Raw genomic sequence first — 27,670 nt, 5'->3', positions numbered from 1 at the left:
CCATTTGGCTGCCTCAAACCCTTATATTTTTCTCCAAAGGAATTTCAGATCCTATTTAATATTTGCTAGTTTTGTTAGGTCCCGAAGGCAGAGAGGTTATAGTAGTAATCGCATGAAGAAGGAAATTAGTGTTTTTTTCAATCTATTTTCCATATACTGTCAATCTGTCCAAGCAAACTTATTATATGGAAAACTGATGAGGACCTTTGTTTTCTTCTTGATATATTTGCCTGCACAGCCCCATTCCCTACTTTGGAGAACCCTGTTGGTAGCATTTTGGCTCTCTAGATAAGGTGGAGTACCTACAAAATAGCTGAACCATTGTGCCTCCATAGATTTTTCACAACCCTGAAGGTGAGAGTAGTTGGGAGGATGAAAGGGAGCCAATGCGTATGGACTAGTCTGGTTACTGGAGAGGTAACTGTTGTCGCCTTCCTGTTGTTATCCTCTAAAGTATTCATCTAGGTGACCCTTGCTTTTCCCTGTGAATCATCTCAAGTCCTTCTCTCCTTTTGTTGGTCTGCTCTGAACTTCTTGTGTATTAATCTCTTGTACAAAGTAAGGGCTCTAAGTAGTAGATAGTAAGTACTCCAGGTGTACTCTTATGCACGCTATGTGAGGAGGATTGTTGAACTCTCTTGTTTCTGCATACTTCAAAACTGTAATACTATCACCCTCTAAGTTCTTGCTCACTTGATTTCTTCCGTTTTCTTAATAACTTTCTAAATTATTTCTTTCCGTGTGTACAATGTCCAGTGCATTACTTTTCTTCTCTCTGATATCAAGTTGTTGATAACTCCCTATATAGAGAGGCTGGAGACATGTTCTCTTCTCTCTTTGAGGCTATTTTCTAGAAGAGTATGGGGCCAAATGCTAAGGAATTATCTGGAATTTCTTAATAAAATTCATAATCAACTTGATAGGATTTACTTTTGTGGTGTTACCTCTCAAGCTTACCACCAACTCATATTCCTTCTATAATTTCAGTGCAACCAAGATTTGGATTGTATTCTAAGAATCAAACTGAACTCTAATCTTTTCCCAGGATAAGGGTATCACCAGTAGATAGGAGTCTAGAGAATATTGGAAGTGCTTCTCTGAAGCAACTTATCCAATTGTGTTTCTGTTCAAGGCGTGTGCAAGTAAATGCACTTGGGTTGTGGTCTCTTGTAGAAATATAAAATGTTAGAAAGAATCTCAAAAACCAAATCAATTTTCCTGACCTACACTGTCATCAAAATAGTGACATCAAGTTCATCTCCACCTCAAGGTAGGTAGTCTGAATAGTCTTTTAACATGAAGGCTTATCCCCCACTACACAGGGTGGGTCACCAGCTGCTCCATAATAGCAACATTACCCAGCAAGTTGGGACAGGAGAATAAAACAACCATATCCAATTGATGCTGCAGAGGAAATTCAGAGAAACAATGTAATGATGATTATATTCATATATGGATAAAAGAGCACGAATTACAGCCAGTGTCTCTAAATTTTCTTGTGAAAGCCTTTTGTAATAAGTTACATAATAAGTTATATGATATCTATTCCCTCACCATCAGGGCATGTATGGAAATAAAAAAGCCATATAGCTCCTCCTTAGGTTGTGAAGACAGGTGTTCCCCTTTAAGAGAGTCATAGTAATGATAATAGTTTTCGAGTGAATGTAGAAATATTTTGTATATTGACTTTAGATTTAAGGTCTTAGTTGTAGGAACTGCCATTTATTCCACTTTCAAGTGTATTCAGGGGCCGGTGGTACTTAATAAATAGTAAAAACTTCTATCTTCCTTTGTGTCCATAAATTAGCATATCATTAAAAAATAACCAGACTCAGTTTTCCTTGGGTTGAGTGCTCTTTAAATATTTGCTGCCCCCAGAAAGCTTTTCTGGCATTATTGGTGTTATCTGTATTTCTGTCATAAGCTAGCTGGTTTCCCATTATATCTCATGATTAATACACATATGGATTTGTGTGAAAAACTTTCTGATAATGTTCAAACCCATGCCATTCAGTCTCTTGGGACTCATCCCAATAAAGAGTTGTCCTCTTAGCTCCCCCTAACTTTATTTACTATCATTTTTAAAGTCTTTTATTTTAGTCTTGAGGTGATATTCTCCTTCAAATTATGCATTACTCTCAGAAAAACAATATATTTTCCTCCCTCCTCTGCTACCCCCAAATAACAAATCTAGCCTTACAGGTCTGCCATCGCAGGGGCTTCTGTATCATGTGGTAATGCAAATTTCTGTTTCATCTCAAAGGTCTTGTTTCCCTAACCCCATCATCCTCTAGCTGTCAGCTGTGAAGACTCTCACCTATACCTCCTAAACTGCTTAGAAAGGAATCTGGTTCTCCTGGCCCAGTGCTGACCTTGACCCTTTCCCTAATCCTGAGCAGCCCTGGAAGCTCAGCCCCCTCAGTACCTAATTCATGCCTGACACTCTAAATTTCTTGCTCTGGCCTCAGGAGAGAGAGCACATTCTGAACACTCCTTTTGTGTCGGCATCTCTGTGAGGTGCTTTGGAAGGACTCCAGCCAGGCATGGAAGGGCTCTTTGATAATATCTGGCGGGTGGGTAAGAAATTCAGGCACCTGGCCAAGATACACATTGCCTGTAATCGTTAACTCAGTCTGTAAACAGTTCAAACGGCACTGAGAGGCCGTCAGTTATTACATTAGAAGCCTTTCATCTCTCTTGCTTAGAAGCTAGGCGTCCAGCGTTGGCCTCCACTGTGGCAGTTGAAGACATGGTACTCTGTGCACAGCCAGCAAGGCCCAGAACATGCAGGGACATACAATGGAACTTGCTCTGAATGACTGATTTCAAACTTTCAGCACTAGAGCAATAACGAAATCATTAATTTCCTTTTGTTCTGTATCTGGCTGATGCTGGAAAGAAAAAAAAATCTTGATCAGGAAAAAATATTGGAGAAAGAATTATCATCTGGGATCGGGAATTTCATTTTTTAACTCAGTTTTCCTACGCACATTCATGTTCTGAAAGATTTACAACCTCACCATTCACCTTTTTAGTTTGCCCTTTTACTCCAAATTGATTCTAAGTTTGGTCCTCAGTGTACCCAATGTCTCTAATTAGCTTTACAATTATTCAAAATTGCTAGACCCTAAGAGCCAGGCACAATGCTGGGCACTGGAGAGGACCCAAAGGAACATAAACATCGCTGCCCGCAAGGTGCTTACTAATTGAGACCTTTAGATAATACTAGATATATACTAAAGATAACTACCACCATGAGTGTTTACAATAAGTGCTAAATAAGGTATGCAATGAGCTTTTACCGGAGTTCATAATAAGGAACACAAAATAGCAATGTGGACAAAGGCAATCAGCAAAATTCCTTTCCAATTCTATGAAAAGAAATTTTTTCAGTACTTTTTAAAATTAGCTGCTTTTCCTTCAGGTTTCTCATCTATTTTCTTTTGCCCTTTTCATTAAATTCCTAATTTGGCTAGGCACATATCGAGTGTCCTAGGCATTTGGAAAATGAAACCATTAAGCCACTTTATGAATTTTTCTGAGTTGAATTTTGCAGAGGTGGAGTTAGGAGACATACCTTCCCCATTCGGTATCTGGTTCCAAAAGATAGAGCAGGAAAACCAAGCACAACTTATTCTAAACATCTTAATTGCAGAAGACCCTTTGTTGATGAATATTGTTAAAGATGCTCAGATTAGTTTAAGGCTGCTCTTGCTGAAGCAGTTCATTCCACATTTCACAGGGGCAAAATTTAGATTAGGTCATAGGTTTTAAATAAATGAAATAAAATCTTATACTCACCATGTTCAAGGTGAGCATCCAAGACCCGGGTTTTGTTCCTTACACCAGAATCCCAAGTGTGAAGCACCTAGACTCCTTTCCTCTACAAACAATACCCTAACACTTGTTCCACTTACTTTAACTGAAGGAAAATGATAAAGCACTGAGATATTCTTCCTCCAAAAAATGGTAGGAGGGCAGTACTGTATACCACGTTATATAGTAAGTCCTCACTTAATGTCATTGATAAGGTTCTTGAAACAGACTTGATGTATATGATGTATAACAAAACCAATTTTATCACAGTAATATAAACAAGAGTTAAGTTTCTATAGCATATTTCCGGTCACAAAAAAAAATCACCAAACTTCTAAATAAAGACCTGAAACACTTCTGATATTAAATATGTAAATAAATGTGAACTATACATACATTCAAGAAAGATGAATAAAAACAAGTACGATAATTATTTTCCAACCCACTTATTCCAGTTCAAAGTTGAGTGTGGCCAGACTATCTTGGAAGCTCAGGGCTCAAGGCAGGGAACTCATCCTGGACAGGACGCCCTTCCATCGCAGACACACACACACGCACACACACAAATACTCACTCACTACTCAGATGAGGACAATTCACCTCACATGCACATCTTTGGGATACGGGAGGAAACGAGTCCTCAGCAAAAACCCACACAGACATGAGGAGAGCATGTAAACTGTACACAGACAGTGGCCCAAGCCGGGAATCAGGTTTTTTTTTCCCCTCATCAACATTATAAGGAAACAATGTTGAATGAAATGATGTTATTCGATGACCTGCTGTATAATTAACTCGATTGGGGCCCTCATAACTTATTCGTTAGAAAGCTGATCGCATGCCTCTTATTTTCTTTGTTTCGTTTTCTATTTTGCTCAACTTTCCGGATCACCTTTTCCTTCCCTTTTGGATTTGGGGTTTGCCTCTGTTCTACCATCCAAGTTTTTCTTTGCTGATTCTGAATGTAGCTTTGGAGGAGCACAGATAAAATAAAAGATAAGGCTTGAGGATATGCAACCTTGCACTCCATCCATCATGTACTCTGCTTCTGATTTACTGATCTGTTAAGGATGAGCATTTCATTCACTATGTCCTTTCTTTCACCTAGGACAGCTAATACCTTCCCCCACCTCATAGAAAAACAGTAGCTCAATCGTTAAAGAAATTAAATTCTTTAGAAGAAAACAGGCACTAGAGCAAACAAAAGCAAGTTTCTTTACCATTTGCTCAGCATTGTTGTATGTTCATGGTAAAGAGAAGAGTGATTGTTTGAAAGGATGTGTTACATTTACATAGAATTGTAGAAATACAGAATTTATAAAGTGTTTTTACAAGGAAACTTGGAGGTGTGCTATCTGATCCTCTGATCCACTCATTTTAGTGCCCTGGTTAATTCTGAGGTAACTTACAGTTTTAGTATGACTGAGATATAATGGTGGAAGCCCCTGCTCTTCTACCTGAATATAGTCTTTCCTTTGGGAAATGATCGGTCTTGAAATTTGGTTCCCCACACTCATCGCTTTCCTTGTTCTCTTTCAAACTGCCTAGAATTTTTTCAGTTCCTCTAGATCACTGGTTCACAAATTTTAAGGAGCATCAATCAGTTTTAGAAGTCTTCTTAAAACACAGTTCGCTGGGCCCTACCCTCTGAGATGACACATTTCTAACAAATTTCCAGGTGATACTGATGTTGCTGCGTTTTGGGGACCACATTTTGAGATTTCACTACTCAACGATACTGCTTACTTTGTGGCCATGACGACTTTCTCAGACTTCAACTGTCTTCACATGGCCAGAGCATCCAACTTGTGTTGAAGAGACTGTGGCTTTAATGTCTGAAAGTGAACACCTAATTATGAGAGATTTTGTCTTACTTGCAGAGTTTAAGTGGCCTGAAGGCTAGATCGTTTACCTACAGGCACCTGGCAAATGGCTTACTGACTCTTTCAAGCGACAGCTAGCAGGTGGGAACATGCTTTTGGAAAAACTATTAGCTGGGCTACAGAACAAATAATATGACGTGAGAATAAAACCAATGCTTTTGATTAGTTTCTATGTCATCCTCAAAGAAAAGATTCCAAGGTTGCTTTGCCTTAGAAAGTCTCATTTTTCTTCTTTCCACTTCCCTGAGCCACTGAACCTCTTAGGTTGTACATTAGCTTATTTTAGAAACTAAGTGATTTGAGTTTCACTCTAGCGTAGCAGACTATGCAGCATCATTCCTCCTGGATTTATTGTAGTGGGACCAGCTCAAGTGAACCAATAACCACAAACTCTACTTTTAATAGGATTCATCTATGTATCCGTTCTAACTTTTTCTAAGTGTTTTCATGCATTAAACTTAACATTTAAAATGTTTTATCAATAATACTATATCGTAAGATATAAACAGTGTTTGGCAAATTTATATCTCCAGCCCTGTCTTCACTCAAATGCCAATTTTTATTTCAAATTGCCTATAGGATTTATTTATTTTTAATTTAATTTTATTATCAGTTCCAAGTACACAGTACATTGGTTAGACATTTCTATAGTTTATAAACGATCCCCCTGATTGCTCTTTCTCCCCTCTGGCTCTACATCTAGCCATTACGTTAATGCTAACTTCATTCCCTATGCTGCGCTCCCTATCCCCTGTGACCATCTATCAACTACTAATTTATACTTCTTTAACCCTTCACCCCTTTCCCCCAGGCCCACAACATCCCTCCCCTCTGGCTGTCATCAGATTATCCTCTGTATTTGTGAGTCTGTTTTCGATTAGTTTGTTCTTTTTGTACCTTAGATTCTGCATATAAGTGAAATCGTATGGTATTTATCTTTCTCTGTCTGACTTATTTCACTCGGCATAATAACCTCTAGGTCCATCCATGTCGTTGCGAATGGTATGATTTCATTTTTTTAATGGCTAAGTAATATTCCATTGTATATATGAACCATAACTTCTTTTTTTTTTAATTTATTTATTTTTATTAGTTTCAAGTGAACAATAACTTCTTTATCCTGTCATCTGTTGATGGGCATTTAGGTTGTTTCCGTATCTTGGCTATTGTAAATTGTGCTGCCATGAACATAGGGGTGTATAGATCTTTACAAATTATTGTTTTGGTTTTCTTTGGATAAATACCCAGAAGTGCAATCGCTGGGTCAAAATGTATATCCATTTTTAATTTTTTGAGAAGCTTCCAGACTGTTTTCCAGAGTGGCTGTACCAATTTGCAATCTCACCAACAGTGTATGAGGGTTCCCTTTTCTCCACATGCTTGTCAACATTTGTTCTTTGATTTATTGATGATAGCTATTCTGACAGGTATGAGGTGATATCTCATTGTGGTTTTAATTTGCATAATTAATGACCTGGAGCATCTTTTCATATGTCTATTGGCCATCTGCATTTCCTCTTTCGAGAAATATCTGTTCAGATCTTCTGTCCATTTTTTAATTAGATTATTTGCTTTTTGTTGTCGAGTTGTATGAGTTCTTTATATATTTTGGATATTAACCTCTTATCAGATGTATCATAAGCAAATATCTTCTCCCATTCAGCCAGTTGTCTTTTTCTTTTGTTGATGGTTTCCTTTGCTGTGCAAAAACTTTTTACTTTGTTATAGTTCCATTTATTTTTTTTTATTTCTGTTTCCCTTGCCTGAAGAGATAATGTCTGAAAATAAATTATTAGTAGCAATATCAGAAAGTTTACTGCCTATGTTTTCTTCTAGAAATGTTATGGTTTCAGGTCTTACATTTGAGTCTTTAATCCATTTTGAGTCTGTTCTTGTGTATAATATAAGAAGGTGGTCCGGTTTCTTTTTTCTTTTTTTCTTTTTTGCATGTATCTATCTAATTTTCCCAGCACCATTTATTGAAGAGACTGTCTTTACTCCATTATATATTCTTGCCTCTTTTGTCATGTATTAAGTGAGCACATAGGCATGGATTTATTTCTGGGCTCTCTATTCTGTTCCATTGATCAATGTATCTATTTTTATGCCAGTACCATGCTGTTTTGATTACTGTAGTCTTGTAGTATAGTTTGATATTAAGTAGTGCGATACCTCCAACTTTGTTCTTCTTTCTCAAGATTGCTGTGGCTATTTGGGGTCCTTTATGGTTCAATATAAATTTTAGGATTGTTTGTTCTAGCTCTCTGAAAAATGCCATTGGTATTTTGATAGAGATTGCATTGAATCTATAGATTGCTTTGGGTACCATGGCCATTTTACTGATGTCGATTCTTCCTACCCATGAGCATGATATATACTTCCATTTATTTATATCTTCTTCAATTTCTTTTTTTAATGACAATTTTTTGAGAACAAGTCTTACATCCTTGGTTAATTTGATTCCCAGGTATTTTATTGTTTTTGATGCAATTGTAAATGAGATCGTTTTCTTAATTTCTCTTACTGAAAGTTCATCATTGATGTTGCCTATAGGATTTAAATGTTCATCTCTAATTCAGTATTTCAAAGACGATTAAAATTTCCCTGCTCAAAGTTAACTTCTTTTCTCAATATTCCTCTTTGGGTTGATGCAACATTTTCGCCCCCAGTTCTCCAGATTTAGAACCTTTCATTCCTTCATTTATATAGTTCAATCTGTCCACAAGTACTTTCAACCCTTTCTTCATAGTTTCTGTGATTCATCTCTTCACCTTTTAACTGTTACCACCAGAGTTCAAGCTCTCATCGTGCCAGTACTAGATTCCTAGAACAACTCTCTGACTGGTTTTCCTACCACCAATTCTCTTTTCATCACACTGCAGTTTCTACTCTGATACTTAATTGTTCTGCTTAAAATACTGTTTTAATAAACAGACACCCCCCCCGCCCCCCCCCAGCCGCTTAATAATTTAGGATGATTCCTTCTTCACATATGCTACCAAGGTCTAACCCTTATCTTGGCATTCAGTGGCCTTCAGAATTTGACCCTGCCTCAGCTACCCAAACTATCCTTGTAGATCTACAAGTTTTCCTGAACCTTGAAGATGTGAGAGGAAACTGGTCAAAAACCCTACTTGTCTTCTCACTTGGCCCCTTATTTTTCCTCAAGGCTGTAGCTGAGAAGTTCCCAAAATTCATTTAACAGATGCCTATGGACCAGATCCTGTTTATTTTACTTATGTGGTTATTTTTCTCCTATTTGAATTCGGCCTGCCTTTAGGGCAAGCTTAAGATCCATCTCCTCCACAAAGCCTACTGGCTATACCACACAGTGTAACCCTTGATGATGTGTCATTTTAGCACTACTTAGTTCTGTGTATGTGTGTATGTTATCTCCCCAATAATACCGTAAGTCCTGGGAAGGACCGAACACAATTTTGAGAAGAAGATAGGTGTTCATCAAGCACTTGCCAACTAAGAGGCCATATTTCAGGCCCATTCTGATGTGTCTGTGGGAAAATCTCCAGGCGTACCCATCCAGCATCCTGCTCAGTAGTCACATCAAATGACTATATCTTGACAAAGAACATTTGGGAGCTGTTGATCTTCTCCGTTACAAAGGGTCTGGTGGGAGATTGCAGCAGCTGCTATTTTAGGGAGAAAGATGGCTCCAGAAACAGGCCTGACAATGTCCAGGCTAAGAATAAACTTAGTGACAGACAGCAACTCCACTAGTTGGATATTTGGCAAGGAAGGGAGTTCAGCCTCTGAAGCATTTCAGGTAGGTGTGGGCTTAGCAATTATGTATGCTGCTACATTCAGAGGTAAGCCTACCTAAAGGCAAAAGCATGGCCTGATGATGGGGTGGTTACTCCTGCACCGTATGTACTCCTTTATAGGTATCCACACAAGAGCACCCACCCAAACAAACACTGAGAAGCGAAGGAAAGTGCCCAGGACCTAAGCATAGTCACTGTATCAACAACAATATCAGATAAAGTGGTTTTTATGGAGTGGGGCGGTGTGGTGAAGGGAAGAGTCGATGCACCTGTGGTTGGTGATTCAGAGACTTGGTGCCACATTATATGGCACCATGAAACCACCTTATGTTCTTGCTGCCCCATGGTGGGTGATGTCATATAATTACCCATTTGCTAACTGGGCCAAGAGGAAATGGATTGGATGAAAGCCAAAGTAAGGTATAGTTAAATCTCTTGGCTGAGCCACCTTTAGAACCTATGAAACCAAATGGCCTTTTGGGACCCTTTTTTATATCAGTGAAGCTGTTGTCATTGTCAACCCGCTAGTGGTTGTTTTTATAGGTATCATGCATTTTTACTTGCCTGTCCCTAAGACAAAGATGTTCTCTTCTAAACTTATTCTCATGAGCTCCCATGGCTCACACAAGTTGCCAAATTATGGTATCTTAAGCAGGAACAGGGTCCACACAATTCCTGTTGACTGAACTAGGACTGAACTTAATCCTAGACTGACTCAGCTTCTCTGTTAACGTTGTTTGAAATTCTGATAGTCTGCCAGAGATTGTTTCTAAAGAGTTCTCAGTGTGAAGTATGAATCACAAATGAATGGATTCTCTGGAGACCAAAATCTCAAGCTTTCAATATTAATTCAGCACACATTTATTGATTGCCTGTTATGTTAGGGCCTTGTGCCATTTGGGATATAAAGAAAGCTCTGCCCTCAATTTAGTAGATAAGAATATAAAGCAGAAGGTGAAAAGTGCCATATAATAAATATAAACAAGTTGACTAGGACATTTCAGTTGAAGAAGAGTTTCTTCATGAAAGAGATAGTACATAAACTTGGCCTTGAAGGATAAGCGGGTTTTTAAAAAGTGACAGGATAGTTAACAGGCATTCCAAGAGAAGTCAGAGAATAATGAGTAATATACTTTGGTTTGGACAAGTAGTATAGTATATTTAGGACAGAAGTGGGGATAAAGCTGAAAAGGTAGAGGGGAAAAGGAAGAAATTAATACTTCTGTGTGCCTGCTATGTGCAGGAACTGCTGGTATTTGAAATATGTTATTTCACTTAAACTCTACAACGATCTTCTTGGGTGGGTGGTGGTATCTGCTGTTTGTTTGTTTGTTTGTTCGTTTTCTTTTTTTTTTTTACCTATAAGGAAACCAAGACTCAAGAAGTTAGGCCACCCACTCAAAGTCACACACATCTTGTAAGCGACACGGTTGAAATGTGAAATCAAGTTGTTTGATTCCAAAGCCAGTGCAGAACTTTGATTTGATAGGCTAAGGAGTTTGAATTTAATTCAGAAGGCAGTGGAGAGTTATTGATGGTATTTGAACAGGACAATGATATGATTAGTGCCATGTTTAGGAAGATTGTTCTTGCAGAGATATAGAGAGAGTTTTATAATGGTGAGAGACTGGAGATTATTATAATGGTTCAGATTCCAGAGACATAGGGAAGGTAGGTTTCCAAAGACAAGTTTAAGTGATTGGACACATGGAGGAGGAATCATAAGGACTCTGAGGTGCTCGGCCTGAGTCTCTAGGAAAATGATGGTGCCATTAACAAAAATAGCTAAGTTAAGAGGGGTTATTGGTTTAGGGTGGAACGCAGGACGAAGATGATATATAGGCTTGGTACATTTGAGTTTGAGGTACCAGTAAGACTACAAAGAAATAATGTCTACAGTCCTTTTGAAGTGCAGGAGAATTTGCCTTTGGAAACACATTTGAGAATTATCATTGAAGATATTGGAATGAATCAGAACTCCAGAAGAGAGAGAATAGATATCAAATAACATATTCTTATATTTAAATGAGAGGAAGAAGATGAAAAAGGAAGAGGCAACAAATGGGGGACAGTCAGAGAAGTGTAAGAATGAGAATAAGCATTATGTCACAAACACCAAGCGGGGAAAGTGTGAAGAAAGGGTATTCGACAGCTCAGAAGTGACTTATGGATATTTGTCTTGTTTTAGCATCAGTGCTTTTTCTTAGGAAACAACTGGCACCATTAAATTCAGATACATCTTTTTTTTTTCTTTCTGCTTTCAACTCTGCCATGGAAGAAATTAGGCCATTGAAAACTATTTTCCTGTTAAAGGTGTGTTTGGTGGTCACATTTTAAATTTAAGCTAGTGAAAGCTCTCAGTTTTACTGCTGGCAAAATAAAATTTTCAAGTCTTGCCCTAAATCATTGGAGGTTTATTTTCTGAGAAGGCTCTTATAATTCTGGTGCTTCTGTTCTTTTACTCTGTGACTCTTCCTGTGGCCCGTCAAGTCTCCTTTTATTATATTTAGTACGTGCCCGGAATTCAGGATTCCTGGTTGCAAGCATTGCGTTGTCTCTTCAACCTAATTTGTGAAATGGGTGGTACTAATAAAGAGAGAATAAAATAGCTAATGAAGGATTATAAAGCACTTTGCTAATATAAAATGCAACATCAAAGCTGAGTAATAGTCTTAACTTAAGGTGAAGAGTTCCATTAGCAGAGTAAAAATAAAAGGAACAAAGGGTAGTGTTGCTTTGTACCTTGATAACAGTGTACAAATCAAAAGTGCTACTATTGATCCTCATTGCCCTGTGAACTCTCAACCTAGGAATTTGGCTCTGCTCCCTAATTCCCTAAGTACTTCCTTTACCCACTGCTTCTGGTGATGGCACCTCCTCGAATCTCCTGACAAATGCAAACAGGAACTTCTATTCAGCAGAGCCAACTTAATAACCGAGAAGATGCCTCTTCCATTTATCAGCGCTTTGATTATCTTTCCTGTATCTCTTAACCATCTGCACTTAGCAAGAAAAATAAAGAGTTTTGAGCAATGAGGAAGTAACAAAGAACTCATAGTTCACAAAGCGCAAGTCAGGGGATGCTTGGAATATTTGAGCATATAACCACATTTGGCATGAAGTGGCCTACGTACATCCTCAGGGCCCGAACAGGCTGAGGGCTGGTTGGGCTCCCGGAAGCTGAAACACGGGAAAGGTGATGATATCAAACGGCTCCTCAGCTGAAGTTTCTAAAATTTGGACTTCAGGCACATCAAATTTTCAGGGTATAAAAGATGGAGAAAAGAGATAGAATTCATCTCTCATTCCACTAAAGGTAAGAAAAAGGACCCACTCAGAAAAAATATGAAATACAATCGGGAGTAAATCAACTCAGATTTTCTAGACCTCTTCCATGCAGGTCACTGGTTAAGTCCCCGTAGAATCTTGGTAGGTACTGAAGTGTACCTGAGATGCTCAGCCAACACTATGGCCTAAAGCCAGTGACAGGCAAGAGTTTCTTTGAGTCAATTCTATAGGAATAAAAAAATAAATAAAATTATTTTTAACAGTCTTTAAATGGCTCCTGCCCTGAAGGAGCTTCCTATCAGATCTGGTAGATAAACAAAAGGGCCCGAAATGAAAGGAGGGCACTTCCAAAGCAATATAGCCAGCGTAAGTAAGTTTTCCGTTCATTCTCCATTCTCCCAAGCTGTATATGTTGTGCTCTGTGATTTAGCACTCCCTGTGTGGTGTTTGACAAATGGCCTTAAGACCCTTGCGCATAAGCCCGTGTCTACAATGTACGGCTATGGGTCTATAGTCTCTCGAGAGCAGGAGCCATTCTATTTTATTGGTGAGGAGATGCTCAGCAATAAAATCCCCCATTAGGGATTATGCTCTGCTCAACGCACTGATACCAAGGGAAGACGAAAGAGTAACCAGGGTTACTCTTTACTATTAAGCAGGAAAGGTTTCCTGAAACAAGTGAGTTTTGTTCAGAGTTATAGGGGTGATTTAGGCATAATATAAAAGGGAAGGAAGAGAACTCCCCTATCCCTAAGAGGTCAAAAACTTATAGGGAGTATGCAGAAGATTTCTGAGAAAGCTGAGAAATAATCATATCCTGATCAAATGACAAGGCAACCACCAAATTTATTTGATATCACATCCATTTGTTAAAATAGATAATTCAACATACATTTTTTTTTTCACATATACTCTGTGCCTGGCATTATGCTAAGGGATGAATAAACCTAGTCCCTGACTTGAAGGAGATCAGGATCTACTTTAAAGGGAGGAAGAAAGGATTAATATTTTGTTAAACATCTAAGAACCAGGCATTCTGCTGGAGGAAATGAGTAAGAGGGTGCGTCACAGTGGAATAGACTGATAGAACTAACTAAGAGGTAAGTGTCATTTAAGAATTTTGAATCTGTCACTTTAGGAGCAACTATATGGGGGGAAAGTGTTTGATTCTAGGGACTGAAGGCTGGTCAGAGGATTAGAGAGGGACCTAGTTTGGGCTGTGCTGGGAGGTCAAGGGCAAAAGTAGGTGGGGAGACAGAAGACTTAGATCTTGGAGATTCTGGTTCACAGCAGGGTGGGGGTGGGGGTTGAGGGAGGTGCCACTTTTTTCTCTGTAGAGCCAGGGAGATAGGGAAAGGTCCATGGGAAGAGAAAGTAAAGGAATTTAGCAGAGAACCTAACTAATTCCCATCTCATACATTTTCTATAAAAGATTTCTTAAGAACAAAGACAGCATTTTTGTTTGTTTGTTTGTTTCATTCTCTTTAATGCCTAGAACTCTACCATAAGAGGCCACTTACATATCTTACTCGTTAGTTCTTAGGCGCTCAAGAGATGTGACTATTAGTATATTAAATATACAGAGGATGGAAATACCAACTGGCACCAATGCCAAGATATCCAGGCACCATCCATGGAGACCCAGTGAAATGCTGAGTCCAAAATGACAATCCCTCCCAGGCTCTCACAACGCCCTCTCTCATTTTTTCTTTTATCCCTTGCCTGGAAGGCCACACTGTGGGTGGGAATAAAAATCTACTCTCCTGTTGCATCCAGGCAGCTGCCAGCAGTCTGTTTGCCTTGTTCTTTGCTGGCAAATCATTAAACAGTCCCCCCCAAAGCAGGCCTCTTCCCCAGGGCCACCCCATGGACAGGGATTCAGAGCTGTGGTCAAAGGGCTGTCAGCAGTCGGGCCGGAGCCCTTGCGTCTCTAACACAAGCCTTTCTTGGCTGTTGCCTCCTCTGAACAGAAGCCTCCTGGGCCTGACCTCAGCCCCCAGTGGCTTCTGAGGAGAGACTCTGGGCGTCTGGGTTGGCTGCTAGCTTGAATAATTTTGTCCTCCTCCTCCTGATGTAATTCTGAGTGGAACTACCCCCACATCCCCTGTATTGTTTCTTTATTGAAGATGGGCCTGTGTTCCATATTTTTTCCACTTTGCAGTGTAAATGCAATATTGTGTGTTACTCCCCAGGGGCTGGAGACTGGGATCAGCCCAGCAAGTGCCATAGCTTCACCCCATCGCCACTTACGATGTGACAATTAAAACCTGAGCATAGACTTAGTTGAGTTGGTCCATTTGGATACAATATCTGCCCTTGAAGGGCTGGCTGATAAGCCAGTCATGGAAAACAACAGTGTGAAGTAGAGTTTTCCAGGGCGATTTGAAATACCTTCTACCTTTGAGCAAGAGACTAGGCCCGAAAGACATGGAACATGTATGAAATAACCAGATTAATTTAGCCATTTCACATTCTTGCATTGAAACCACCAAGTTTAGTAATGATTGAGTACCACCAAGTTTAGTAATGATTGAGATCTCCTTGAGTTTCATTTCTTTGGTCTTTTTTCACAAGGACTGTCTGGCTTTTTCAGCAGTAAAATCTTAACCTAAATAATTACTTAAAAACAAAAACTACCTGCCTCCAGTTTCTAAATTTCTACCATCTCTGGCATGAGTTTGGCTAAAACAAGAATAACAAAATCATAAAGCAGACTTTCAAGGCTGTCTGCAAATAGCACATTGGGTTAAGTGTGAGAATTCAGTGCTGTAAGAGTTAAGGCCATGCCTAGAAAGAGTCCTGGCCAGGGCCTCCTGTCCTGGAAATGTGAGGTAGGTATCACTCCTAGCAACACTGTCACCTGTGTCAAGACCTCAGCCTTTCTGCAAGACTGAACAAGACTAAGCTAAATGAGGGGCCTCAAGTGGTGCTTCCTATGGAATGAAGGTCAATGAAGGTGGCAAGATCTCCCTGGGACAGTGGTCTCTAACTGAGTGGCAGAGCTCAGCTGACATTTCAGGACCTCTTAGGAAGATTCTTGGTGGTTTGAGCCCTGAGTTCCCCACCTGGTGGATGGAAGGAGTCCAAACCACTTGACTCCTGAGGTGTCCTCTAAGGCCTTGGAACCTTGGTATCCGATTTCATGGCCTTCCTTACAAAGAATGCTGGCATAACTAAAATGATATTTGATGGGCTCCCTCTCCTTTGCTCATAACCTCACTAATAGCTTCCTGGTGCCCCTGTAACTAGAGGTCATTCTGGCCTGAGTCAGGACAAGACCTATCTCTCTATGGGAATATAATGGACAAAAGCTCTACCTCTTGGATGGTTGGGATTTTTCTCCTCTCTGTCTGGTTACTGCTAAATGAGCTTTCTTCTCTGATACAGTTTATTTCAAAAGCAACTCATATAATTAGCTCTTTCCTCCTTCTCTCTTTCTTTTTCCTGTTTATAACTCTGTTTATGACTCTGTGAACCACACATGCAAAGATGCCAGGCAGAGTGTGGGGTCAGAAAAACCCCTCCAGGGGGCCACTGTAGGATAGAGAGGTCCAATTACATTGTGGAGCTTGGACACAGTCTGAGCTGAGGATAGGTGAATTTTTAAATGGAAGAATGCGGTCTTCAATGTGGATTGAGACAGGGGAACTGGTAGTCTGACTGAATGGCCATTATTTGGGTCTGAGCTGCTGTGATCTCTAATTTCAGGACACACCTTTCTCATCCTAAACAAACAGGGATTATTCACTGGGAAGGCATCTCTGCACAGCGTCTGGGTCTGGCTGCCTTTGTTGTGGCTGGTAGAAGACATGAGATAAGCCCTAGGGGAGAGGAAGGAAGCTGAGGTTGCTGGTCAGAAATTGTCTAGGCCTGGAAGGAAAAGGAGCAGATAGACCTTGCTCCTCTCCTGTCTTATTGCTAAGAATGATTCAAGTTTGAAAATTCTAGAAATGGAAATCCTGAAGCTTTCCATCTCTGCATCGTGTCACACAGGGTACTCCCCAGTATGCACACCTTGGAGGGGCTTGGTGGAGTAGACAGGGTACTGGAACTGAATTTAGGAGACCTTAACCTCCTTTGACTAGTTGCACAACCATGGGCAGCCTGTAACGAGTCTCACATTCCCCATCTTTAAAAATCACGTTTTGAATGTCCTTTAAAGGTATGAAGGATGCTCGGCTGTTAGACACATCTCTTTTATGAACTGTATGGAAACTGGATTCAAACTGAGTTACTGCGTTTATTTATTATTCTACCAAATACTAAGCACCCACAATATGCAAAGCTCCAGATTGGACCTTCAATGAACTCAGTTCCTCCTCTCAGAATTTTGTCACGCTGCTTCCTGTTGGAAGCTGGCACATCATTTCAGTTCTCTTGTCAGTCCTCTTGCTCACCAGCACCAGTACCCCCAGGAAGTTTTAAGAAATACTGGAGGCCTCTGTCATCTGTCCTCTCTCTGCTGGTCCCTTTCCATCAGGTGGCTCAAGGTTATGCTTCTCTCATCTCACCAATATTATTTACTTTTGTACCTTAAAAATTTGCACAATTAGGCAAGAATATATTTTCCTTGTGAAAACATTTTAACAAGATAGATGGGAAACTGCTCTTGACAATTCCCTAGCCTCCCAACTTAATTCATTAGGGAATTTAGCCATCCCAGAGAAGTAGCAACAGGCTTAGGTAAGGATGAGAATAAGCCTAAGCAATCACCATTAGGATCTAACCTGTATATTAGCATCAACCTCTTTATATAAAGGGCAAGTTGACCAAACTGGGCCCCAGAGGCTATTCTGGTGCTGAGAGCCAGAAGGAGCAATTCCAGGACAATCTGGTTTTTCCCAACCCCTTAGCTACAGAAGCTCGACTTTATAATGCTCGTGTGTCCTGCTGCCTGAGATAAAAGTCAGGTAGTTCTAAGTTCAGGTAAAGGAGGTTGCACAGGAGAGGATGATTATAAAATCTGAAAAGAGGAAATGGGGAGAAGGGTGCCTTTGATGCCTGGCCAATGTTCCTGATTACAAAGGCAAAATTGTAGCAGGCAGTAAAGTTACCTGTCCAAGGCCTGGGTGAAGGTCTGTATGCGGAATCAGAGAAGTAAGAGATTATTGCAGCAGGGGTGCGGGGAGGAGAGTGGCTGGGAAACAGGAGCCGGTAAAGAATTGCTTGCAAAAGCACACACCCAAGAGGAGGAGATGCCACGGATAAAGTAAGACCAGCATTAAGTTCGGGGCTCAGTTGAGCCCTGGAATGCCCTTTGTGAGGAGGTAATGAGATCACATGGCCGCCTTCATGGGAAGGAGGCGGGCTGAGAACTGGAAGAACTTGTTCAGTGGGGTTTGGAGGGCCGAGTACAGAAGGGAAGTGACCATGGATAATGAGCTATCCCAGACTGTGTCTTGTGGAACGCTGGCATTCAGAGGCACTGTAGAGGTGACCAAGGCAGAAGCAGTAAGAAAGAGCTTTGTCCTTTCCAGAAAGAGGTTTTTATTATTACAGGTGCAATAATAAAAACAACTACCATTTAATGAGCACTTGCTTTGTTGGGCTCTGTGCTAGGCACTTATATCCATTATCTCTGGTCTTCATGATAATCTGGAGGCATTTATATTCCATTCTGAAGATGAGGAATATGAAGTCAGAAAGGCCAAGTAACTTGCCAAGGTCTTACAGGTAAATGATGGAGTCGGAATTTTGAAACGTGGTCTGTTTTGGAGGAGAGGGAAAAAATCAGATTTAAGGAGGAAGACAGAGAGATCGAGAACAGACTCAAGAGTATGAAATACAACACACATCACTAAAGGAAAGAACACACACGTCTTTACTAAGGTATATAAAATGTGGGTGCAAAGCTGAATTCTCAACCAGAGTGGCTTGGACCCTGAGAGCAAGTCTTCTTAATTTGCCCCTCATGGAAGCATCTGAAACAGGGGCTTTCCGTCTCCTAGCCTTTCAGGAGGACGTAGATAACCATTTCTAAAGTGCACCAAGTTTCCAGGGGCCCTCCCCAGCCACACCCTCCCCGAATCCTGCAAGCCCATTTCTCTTGGCCCTCTCCTGGTGTCGCTGAGAAGACAGATGGCCCAATGCAGAAATCGCATTCTCATCTTCATTATCAGGAGACCATGCATCCCAATGAGGCAGATACATTTGGATCTGTTTTCTTCTCAGGAGCTCTCTTGCCTGCTGAAAATTCCTTGGAGGAGGGGGCAGAGACAGCCTCTGTGTTACACCCAAGGAAGACTAACATTGCCTTGCTAGATAAAGAGCACGTTCTGATTGGCCATTTTCTTTTTGGTTTTAATCTAAAATACTTGAAAAACTCTCACTGTGAAAGAGTCAAACCATACAAAAGTGTAGTGAGTATGGTTTCATGCCACAAATATGACAAGAAACGTGGAATTTTATTTTCATCAAATTAAATCTGACTTAAAGGCCCTATTCCACTAGGTGGTTGGAAATTTGTTGTTTTTTTTTTTTTCCGAGAACTTTCCCTCATAGAGTAACCAAAACTGAAATATCTAAGGAACCCCTCTGTCATTTGTTCATGCTGGGCACCACAATGATGCCCAGTGTCCAAGCATGAGTGTTCCCTTGAAATCCATGTAGGCACATCTCTTTTGCCAGGGTCCAGACCCTTAGAGTCCACCCCTTCTGGGACACTGGCTGCAGATCCCCATAACTTGGCACATCCTCGGGATTCCATGGATTCTAACCCTTCTTGCCCCTTTCTCCACACACGCTCCTGTCAGCTTTCAGATCACTCAATGAGTTCAGTCCTTTGCAAAAGCTGGAAGATAGGTCTTTAGCAACATTTGCTTTTGGCAAATGCCCCTGAAGCAAGGAAAGAGAAGATGAGGCTGTCTTCTTGGAATGGCAAGATAGAAAAGACACAGAACAAACTATAAATAGCTCTCATTTTTTATTCTTCCACAGCAGCAAAAAAATAAAACCCACTATCTCAATATATTATCCTGTGAAGTATTCAACGCAAAACACCAAAGTCTGTCTTCACCATCTCCTCTTTAATTCCTCTCTCAAAGCCACCATTATCAGGATTTTTGTGCGCATTATGTTGTCTTTATAATTAGCTTTCGATAATCTGATCGTAGACCAATATTTAATAAAAGAAAACTATGTAGCAGGCGCCAAAGGGGCAGTGGAAGTCAGCCAAAGCCTGGGGAAGAGAGGAACATAAGCAGGCGACTGAAATACCATGGAATAAATCTATGAGTGGGGAAAAACAGGGTGCTAAGGGGACCTAGTGGAGAGGTCTCTGACAGAACAGTAAGTGCCAAAAGTGGGGACATGAAGTAAGTTATTTCTGGAGCATGGGTTGCAAGGGTGGAACAGGTATAAGAAGGGAACAGTAAGCCTTGAGGCATGAGCCTGGAGCTAGTAGAGCCTTTTAAGCCAGGGGTCCCCAATGCCCAGGCCGCAGACCGGTACGGGTTTGTGGCCTGTTAAGAACTGGGCCACACAGCAGGAGGTGAGCAATGGGCAAGCGAATGAAGCTTCAACTGTATTTGCAGCTGCTCCCCAGCGCTAGCATCACCACCTCAGCTCCACCTCAGATTATCAGGCATTAGATTCTCATAGAAGCACCAGTGCCTGGTGCCAAAAAGGTTGAGGACTGCTGTTTTAAGCTATGTTTAAAAAAACAGACTTTATTCCAAGAGCTATGAGTTTTTTAAGATCTTAAAGTGGAAGAGTGACATGCTCAAGTTAGCATTTTAGGCCACTTTGGCTCCAGTATAGAGAACTGAGTGGGGTGTGGTGACCCCACTTAAGAAGTTATTTCAGTAAATTGGAATAGCAGCGATGGTGGCCTGTATTAGAGTAGCCATAATGGGAATGGAGGAAAGAGGACAATGAAGAGAAATGTTGAGGAGACAGACTTGTTAGAATTCGGTGATTGGTTGGATATTGGTGGTGGTGGTGGGAGGTAGAAAAGAGAGGAGAGACTAGCCGGACAACATCTGACCTGGGTAATAGGTAGATAGTGGTTCCGATCCCTAAAATAGAGAACACTGGAGGGCAGTTTTGAGAGGTAACAGGATTAGTTTAATATTGAACATGCTGAGTTTGAGATGTCTTATTTGAATTTCTTCTGGTGGAAACATCCCGGCCCTACCTGTTGGGCATATGAGTCTAGAACTCAAGAGAGGTCTGAGCTGCACGTATGTAATTGACAACCTGTATGTGGAAACCGAAGCCATGGGATTGGCTGGGGTCACCCAGGGCCACCATGAAGAGTGAAAAGAGAAGAGGGCCTGGATCAGTCTTGGAGTCACCACAATTTCAAGGACTTGGCTTGGGCTTGAAGGATGTACAATTCGGAAGACTTGGGGAATGTATCATATTTTCAAAGTCTAATGGAAATTGTTATTAATTTTTTTAACCTATCTTATACTACTTCCCATTTCTTCTGATTTCCACTACATAGTTCTGGGCATGTTTCTTAACTTTTGTTTCCTCAGCTTTAACATGGAGACAATAATAATTTTTACCTCATAGGGTTCTGAGGACAAACAGAGTTAGTACACAAGAGAGCTTAGAGCAATCACTGGCCCACCATGTTCGCTCAATAAATGTAAACTATCATCATCATTTTCATCATTATTAGCCTAACAATGGAGGGTTGACTATGTGGTTCATTTGGAGTTACATGACTCCAGAGGAAGGAGCCAGGCGGAGCTGGGTTCTAACCTTGTATGACCTTAACTTCTCTGGGCCTCAAGCTTCTTTCTCTTTAAATGGGGATGATAACACCTACCTCTTAGTGAGATAACGGCGCCCCAGAGGCATTCACTATTGGTTAATTTGCTCCCTTCTCTCTTCCATAGTCACTAGTTCAGTACTAGGGAAGTCACCAGACAACACCAAGTTTTTTCCCCTCCACCTCCTCAGAGGCATCCTGCAATATAGCACTGTGAAGGCCCGGGGGGCAGAGAGGTTGGTAGTTAAATATTTGCAAATCCTTCTCTAAAGTGACTTTCCCCCTCTTGGAGTTATCTTGAGAAAGCTGGACCATGGGCAGGGGGGCGGGAGGTTAAGGGGGAGAGGCAAGCAAAGCAGCAGACTTCTGTGGCTGCAATTTGTCGTTCCTGAAAGAAGGTCTCTCATCTTTTGTTTCACCTGACTTTTGACTCCTCTCACACCAGACTGTCCTCTGTAGTCACTGGGGAGGTCCCTCTCAAACACTGATCTGTGGTCGCTGTTCCATAGTCTGGCTCTTGCCGACCTTTCCAGCCTGTGTCTGTGTCTCCACACCTCAGGCCCCTTCCTCTGCCATGAAGGTGCCCTCCCCTGTGATCCCATACCTATTCCATCCCCAAGAAGCACTGAAGTCACTCCGCCCTCCCACATGGGATTGTTAGTACCCCCTCCCACAGATCCTTGAATGAACCCTGCATCAAACATCACAATACGATATATTTGAACACTTGTCCACTTGTCTTCTGAGCTTCTTTAAGGCAAGGGGCCTGTCTGATTCATTGCCGACTCTTCAATACTTTGTAACATGCCTGGCACCACAGGGGCCTTTGTTGTTGGTAGAATGAAGAAATGAATGGATGCATGGTTGGACAGATGGGCAGATAGACAGACTAATGGAGCTTTTGAGACAGAGGCTACAGCTTCACTGAAGTGAGAACAGCCCCCAACCTTATTCCCTAGCTTTTTCTGGAGATGGGAAAGTGTATAACCTTTCCCCCTGCCACACTAAACCTTGATCGCTATCAGACTAATAGTAAGTTCTAGGAGCAAGAATGGAAATCCCTCCCATCTCGACACCACCCCACCCCTGCCCAAAGAGCTTTATTCACCAGGATACAGTCCAGAGCAAGGAAGGGCATATTTATTTGGAACTCACTATGTTCAAGGGACTGCAGTGATGCAGTGAGAGGAGATAGCCTTAAAGTGCTTTCAAAAAAGCGACTGCACTTTTAAATCCATCATCGGTGTTATCATCTTCATAAGTTCAAAAGTCTCTGGTTCCTCTGACGGTTCTTTTTTAGAAGTCCTTTAGACCAGCGGTCCCCAACCTTTTTTGGCACCAGGGACCAGTGCCCCTATGAGAATCCAATGCCTGATGACCTGAGGTGGAGCTGAGGCAGTGATGCTAGCACTGGGGAGCGGCCGCAAATACAGATGAAGCTTTCTTTGCTCACTCACCTGGGCTCACCTCCTGCTGTGCCACCTGGTTCCTAACAGGCCACAGACTGGTACCAGTCAGCAGCCCAGGGATTGGGGACCCCTGCTTTAGATTTCGACAGCAACAGAAAGGGAAGTATTGGCAGCTTCCTAGTAGGAAATCCTCTTTTTTTGCCAAGATACATTGGGTTTTCACTATGTGGAAACCCCTGGCTCATAGGATGATCTGGGGCCAAATAAATCATACTTTGTTTTCACAGCACTCTGGGAAAATCAGATTCAAGTCGAATCACCTTGAATGAGAAGAGAGTGTATAGAAGGGCAGTTTTCATCCCTTTGGTGAGGGAATCCTCTGGTCTCTGTTAGCACATATTGGGCCCACTTCCCCCTTAGTCATCGCTTAGCACCAGCTGGGCGAGAGGCCCAGGTGTTGGATTGGACCTGCCGTAACCCTCAGAGCAGGTGGGCTGAGCTGGCTCCATCTTTAATGCATCATTCCTGGGGACAGGATGAGCCCCTAAGAATTGTGCAGTTCAAGGCTTAACTGTTAGCCAAGCCTCATCCCCAAATAGTCTCTTCTCCCTATCATCACCCTGCTTCATCCCAGGGTGGTGATAGGGCAGGGGCAAAGGAGGGAATTGAGAAGGACAAGGCAGCACTGAGTGAGAAGACCCAAGCCCCATGGGAGATAGGAGTCTATGGGCCAACAGTTGCTGCGGGGGAGGGGCGGGGGAGGGCATCTAGCAACACCAGGCTGAGGGCCATATCAGTGCGTTCAGAATGTTGCCCCCAGGGCAGGAGGCACAGGCAACACTCAGCACTCTTCTGGGGGAGCAAGGGAGGAAGGCAAGATTCTGAAAGCACTGATACAGCTCTTAGCCAGGGGTGTTGGGTGCAGGTAGAATTAGGAAATGTGAGAGGATAGGGCTGGGAGTCAAGCGCTTTGTGGCTGCCCGTTTGGAAAACAAGGGCTTGAGGGTTGTTTGGGCTGCTTTGCAGCAGGCTCTTCAGTTAGGTCCCCGTTTTGGACATCCCTCACTCCTCCCTGCCCCCACCTTGGCCCTGGGACCATTGGCCCTGCAATGACAATGAATGCTTACTAGCTTGGTATGAGGTAATCTAGTAAGGAGACACCACTCTTTCCTAGCACCGAGGAACTGCCTGGTACCTGCCTATAACAGAGAAGTGTTTGGCTCCCACGGCTTACTCCTGCTCCCTAGAGTCTCCCTAACATGTCTTTCTCTCTCTCTCCCTGCAGTCCCACCCCCTGTACCTGTGTAATGCCAGTGATGATGACAATCTGGAACCTGGATTTATCAGCATCGTCAAGCTGGAGAGTCCCCAGCGGGCCCCCCGCCCCTGCCTGTCACTGGCAAGCAAGGTAGATTCACTCTCGACCCCACGCACACTCTGAACTTCACCTGGCGCCGGGCTGTGAGAGATCCCTGTGCTCTCTGGCCACGAGTCTCCTAGGAGTTATATACCTAATTCACTCAGGTTTTCCTAAGCCAAGACTGGTCTGAGAGGTGGAAATTCAGGCCTCTCTCCTTTCTCTACCACCCGTCTACCAACAGAACCTTTGACTGTCACTAGGACACGTGCCCCACCCCATCTCCTGCCCCCATCTCCTAAACTGCTGCTCCTGCCCAGCCTCAGAGCAAAGAATAGCAGAAACAGAACCCATTGTTCCTACCCTTAAAACACTCCTTCTCTTCCTCCCAGATTGCAACCCAGTGGCCCCGCATTTTTACAGGCACCATGGCAGCCTTTCCACAGTCGCGGGCTCCCTGGTTGCCGTGCTCCCCACTGGCCTCTACCTCACAGGCCCTGTAAACATTTGCATTTGTAATCCCTGCTTTAACGTTAGTTACTGTTTTCTGTGTGCTTACCATGTGCTAGGTGAGATGTGGGACAGGGTCTTTATATGTATAGTCTCATTTACCCTTCACAACAGTTAGGAAGCTAGACATTATTATTCCCTATTTGACTTGTAAGGCAAGTGAGGATCAAAAACTTAGTAACTCACCAGGAGGACAAGGCTAGGAAAGGCAGAGCTGAGATTTGAACTGAGTCTTATCCAGTTCTCAAACCGGGGCTTTTACTCTCTCTGCTCTGTTACCTTCCATTCTGGCCAGGAAGGCTAAACATACGTGAAAAGATTCTCATGGTAACATAAGCCAGAGTGTAGTTAGATTGTGTGTGGCATGGGCAGTCAGACTTAGAGGAGGGGGTCCTGTTCCCAGGGGTGGTAAAGGAGGAGGGTGACAGCTCTTACTTACCTGTATGCCTGCTCGCTGTACTCAGGCCTAGATCCCCTGGGGATTTCCTGATCCTTCTGAGGGCTGTTTCCTGAGCCGCGAGTCTCAAGGACACAGCCTGGGTTCTTATGTAATCCCACAGGGGGCAGGTATGTGAACAGCGTTCTGATTGTGGCGCCCACAAGTAGGTGAGGATATTCTCCCAGCCTGGCCATGCCAGTGCAAAGGAGAACTCCAGGGGAGGTGGGAAATGGGGCCCAGGACACACCTGGAGGAACTGGAGGGTGTGGCGTCTCTGCAAGACTGTGAGGGCCCTTAAAGGCAGCAGAATTTTTGAGGCTGAAGTTACCCTGCTTCTGGCTATTTCATTTTCCTTGTTTTTCAAAATATAGGCAAATGTCATTCATTTAGTCATTTGACAGACAAGTGCTCACTGTTAGGTAGTGTGAATGTGAGTGGAGTGTGCATGTGTGTGTATGAGAGAGAGAGAGACAGAGACAGAGACAGACAGACAGAGAGAGATGGGGGAAGAGAGTTCAGAGAAGCTCTGCTGTTCTCCTAGAGCAGTGTATGATTTCACATACCGGTGAACACTTGGCAGCCTGTCAGGACGTGTCCACATATGAGGTTTTCTTCTCGCCCCTCAGAAGAGCACACTCCTGTAGGAGAATTGAGGCGTGGGCACAGACACTAGGAAGCAAGGGATGTGTGGTCAGTGCTCTTGGAGATAGTTTAACCTTGTTGGGCCTTTGTTTCCACCACCAGAAAATGGGACTTTTATTTCCTACTCCAGTGATTATTGTGAGGATGAAAACGATATGTGTCAAATGGCAATGGTGCCTGAGCTAAAACAAAACACAAAAAACATTAGGGGTTTAGAAGAAGTGCCTTGGCTACTGCCCTGTGACCTCTTCTCTCAGAGATCCTGCAGTCACTGCCCAGGCTGCTCCCCTGGCATCTCCCCCATCACTGGGCAGGAACCTCTGGTGGGAACTGCCTTAGCCCCAGGCTGTCCCTCTGGTCAGGTCCAAGGGCTTCCCTCAGGTCTCATCCTTTGACCTGACCAAGTAGTTCCTACCTGGGATCCCCTGGCCCAAAGGAGTTCTGTGAAAGTAATGTGGGTCTTTGAGCTACTTCCAATATTTGAGAAGTCCCACAGGCTTAACTAAAATGTCGACTTTTTTGCTTTTGGTTGAAATTCTAACAGTTGAATGTGTTAATACAAGTTATCTCATGGGAAAGTAAATTGTAATAAATGCAGCTAGTTTGGTAAAATATATCGTTTAAAAAATAGCTCAAGGGATGCATAGGTAAAGGTAGGTCTTTGGTGAGGAAAGTTTAAACACTGCTGACCTCAATCAGCTCGATTGGTGTCGGTGGTGCCATCAACATTGACAGCTGGGGCTCTCAAGCCAGACAGCGTAGGGTCTGAAGCCTGGCATCTCCACTGACCCTCAGTGTGACCGGGGCATTTTAGCTCATCTCTCTGAGCCTCTGTTTCCTCATCTGTAAAAGGGGCATAATAATGGGACTTACATCATAAGGTAGTCATGAGGATTTAATGAGACAGTTCAGAAGGAAGCTCTTAGCCTATGTCAAGCACATAGTTATCACTCAATAAATGATTGCAATATCACTATTGCCATCATCATCCCATGCTTTTATAATGAAGTTAGTTTTCTACTTTCATTGTTATCTCTCTTGATCTCTGAAACCCTCACCATAATTTTCTGGATTCTTCCATTCTTGTCACTACCCACCTCCCCCTATCCCGTCACCCAAACTGGTTTCTGTCCTGGGTTTCCTCAACTCAAAAGCGGGGCTGATGACTATTTTATAGAGTTATTGTGAGAAGTAAATGAAGTTATGTACGCAAAGAACATAGAAATAACTGATAAAATAATAACTAAAACTTAAGGAACATTTACTATGTACTAGGCACTATTATAAGGTTTAATATGGATTGACTTATATCGTCCTCAGAACAACCCTGTGAAGTAGGTCCTATTACAATCCCCAGTTACGGAAAAGAAAAGTGAGGCACGGAACAATTATGTGACTCGCCCAGTCTCACAGCTAATAGTTGGTACCAGATTCAGGACTCAAGCCTAAGCAGTCTGGGCAGAGCGAGTCTCAATAAAGGTGATTTCCCTTCTTTTTCCTCCGACCTCTTCTACTGAATCTTTTCTGTCTAGCCCAGCCCAGCTAGTACACCAGGAGCAGAAATCCCTCCCTCCCGGTACGCTACCGCTACTGGGGTCTCTGTCCGCGTTTTCCACCCCAGGTTTCACAGAGGTGCCTTGGGGGAGGGCGAAACCAAGGATCTTTCTTACCCCCAGCCCCACCCTCAACCTCAGCTCACTTTGATCTGTTTTGTATATTGAAGATTTGTGTGTGTGTGTGTGTGTGTGTGTGTGTGTGTGTGGAGGAGAATAAAGCGAAGGGTTTTCTGCAGTGAAAAAAGGTTTGGAAACTACTCACCTATTTCATT

General features: G+C 42.4%; 1 protein-coding gene across 3 annotated transcripts in view; it reads left to right on the top strand.

Annotated features, from left to right (window-relative positions):
* RNF43 (ring finger protein 43) overlaps positions 1 to 27,670 on the top strand; it is a 61,965-nt gene that overhangs the window by 20,688 nt on the left and 13,607 nt on the right. For 2 of the 3 annotated variants that reach the window (XM_039885746.1, XM_039885745.1), the window contains one exon: positions 24,180 to 24,302. In XM_039885746.1, coding sequence (XP_039741680.1) covers positions 24,180 to 24,302 — 123 coding nt within the window. Of the gene's footprint in view, positions 1 to 13,058; positions 13,445 to 13,701; positions 13,867 to 24,179; positions 24,303 to 27,670 lie in introns of those variants that run through there. The other variant, XM_039885747.1, reaches the window with a different exon arrangement.

This window comes from Pteropus medius, unplaced genomic scaffold, assembly GCF_902729225.1.
Source record: "Pteropus medius unplaced genomic scaffold, Ma_sr-lr_union100, whole genome shotgun sequence".
Taxonomy (NCBI): domain Eukaryota; kingdom Metazoa; phylum Chordata; class Mammalia; order Chiroptera; family Pteropodidae; genus Pteropus; species Pteropus medius.
The sequence above is the reverse complement of the archived record's forward strand: the minus strand, read 5'-3'. Positions and strand labels throughout refer to the sequence as shown.